The following is a 2,003-nucleotide window of genomic DNA, read 5'->3' as shown; positions in this document are numbered from 1 at the left end:
TTTGCCAAGAAGAAACAGAAGATTGCGAATAGAAGCTGTATTGTTCATCCCACATTCCTCCTCATGTTCCCCTCCTCTGCTTGCATTGTTGTTGTTGTTGCCTTTCCTGCTATTTGCAGAATATCTCGATTAACTTTTATCATCACTTGCATAAGGATTTCTATTGCCATCAAAATTGCTATTGCTATTCTCGGTGCCAAAAGCAGAGATCTGAGAATAGAGCGAGTCTGCTGAGCGGATTATCTCAATAGCTCAAAATAAGGAGGCAACTTCGTTTGCAAGAAGGATGAGATGCGCAATGAGACGAGTGCGGAGCGAGGCTACAACTGAAACATGATCTGAAAAGCAGAGCAGAGCAAGAAAGAGAGATTCAAGAGTTTCAGCGGTACCGCTGCTGAGTGGATGTCGAAGAAGATGGCCTGTCGCAGGAAGGCGAGAGAAGAAGAAGAATAGGATGAAGAGGAAGAGTAAGAGGAAGAGGAAGATGAAGGAGACTTTGGTTGGAGCCTCGCATTATGCTTGCCAAACAACAACAACAAAGAAGCTGATGATGGAGCAGACCAATGTGTGGTGGGCGTGAAAGATTTGCTTGATAGAGTCACTTTGAACTATTTTGAAAAGATCGTCTCCAGCTGGTGCCTCTTAATTTGAATGAATAATTGCCTTTTCGACCGAAGCGTAAGAACTGATAGGAGATAAAAATGAACCACATTGAAGAGGATCGATGGATCAGAAGAGGAGGAGGCTATAGAAGAAGATGAAGACGATGACACTGTTGGAGACGACGATGATGATTATGCAAGAGAAGGAGTGGAAATGATGTCACTGACTTTGGAATCTGCATCATCGCCCCAATGTCAAGAGACTTCCGCAGTAAGCCTGTTCTAAATGACGAAGAATACGAAATGGAATATTAACGAATAGACGAGAAAGATGTAGAAGAACACGAACTCCAACCAGAAAAGCTTCTGTTTTTCATCTCAAATTCCATCGAATTCAACGAAGACGATCTTTTCATCTCTCTTTCCTCCAACCCATTCATTTTCCGTATCGTTGCTTGCCCATTCTTATCCAATACAGATTCCACCACGCATGCCACGTTTCATTCTTTCAGTTCACTTTTCGTTAATTCATCCACCAACTTCAACAATGTCATCTTTTCTTTCAAATCTGAAGAAGGCCATAAACACCACTGGCTTCGGATTACAGCAGTACTCTTTCTGAAAATATTCGTTTAACATATAATAAAGAAAAAAAAGGAGATGAAGAAAGACAAAAAAGCAAAACTGGTGGTTTTTCTTTTTTTCATTTCCTGAAAAAAAATATTGAATTCTGAATCTCCCATGGTTATCGCTTCGACTTTCAATTTCCGTTTGAATGATTAATTTTTCTTTATTCAACAATAACTTATTCGAACAAAATATCGCTCATAAATACAAACCTTCAAATGTCACTCGGACAATTCGATTATGTTTATTATCATATCATTCATTTTTGCAAATACAAATATTAATCTTTGTCGCTCATTTTTGATTCCTTTTCCAAATATTTCTTTTTATATTGAATTGTTTCTAAAACTCAAAATAAACATTTATTATGGAATGGTTTTCAATTCCTTTTTTTGTTTCTTTGGACTATAAACATTATGACTAGAATGCAGAATAAGTTTGGAACAAAACATGGTTTTTTTCATAAATGAAAAAATTATGCCCCATTTGGGATACAATATTTTGCTTTAAGAATATTGCTCCATTCTGAATTTTAATATTTTTCTCAATTTCAAAAATTTTCATTAATTTTTTGCATTGTAACTGTTGATAAAAAATATTTTGATTGAAGAAAAAGTTTGGTACAAATCTCAGTTTTTTTCATAAATGCAAATTTTTGCCCCATTTAGTAATCTTCTTCAATATGGCTGATCCTTTTTGAAATCATTCTTTCATTCGAGTTTTGATCATTAAATTTTTCGAAAAGGGATTTTGAAAAAATGAACTTTAACTGGT

The 2,003-nt window shown here is 35.7% G+C and overlaps 1 protein-coding gene across 1 annotated transcript; it reads left to right on the top strand.

The window, feature by feature from the left end:
- Positions 1–484: 484 nt before the first annotated feature.
- Positions 485–888, top strand: MONOS_16534 (uncharacterized protein; the record flags this gene model as incomplete). The annotated part of the gene is made up of 2 exons (XM_067869440.1): positions 485–565; positions 718–888. 2 exons carry the CDS (start codon positions 485–487, stop codon positions 886–888), a joined length of 252 nt encoding a protein of 83 aa, XP_067724984.1.
- Positions 889–2,003: the final 1,115 nt, after the last annotated feature.

Source organism: Monocercomonoides exilis (genome assembly GCF_001643675.1).
Source record: "Monocercomonoides exilis strain PA203 chromosome Unknown scaffold31-1199392, whole genome shotgun sequence".
Lineage (NCBI taxonomy): Eukaryota > Preaxostyla > Oxymonadida > Polymastigidae > Monocercomonoides > Monocercomonoides exilis.
This window is presented reverse-complemented; position numbering and strand designations above follow the sequence as displayed.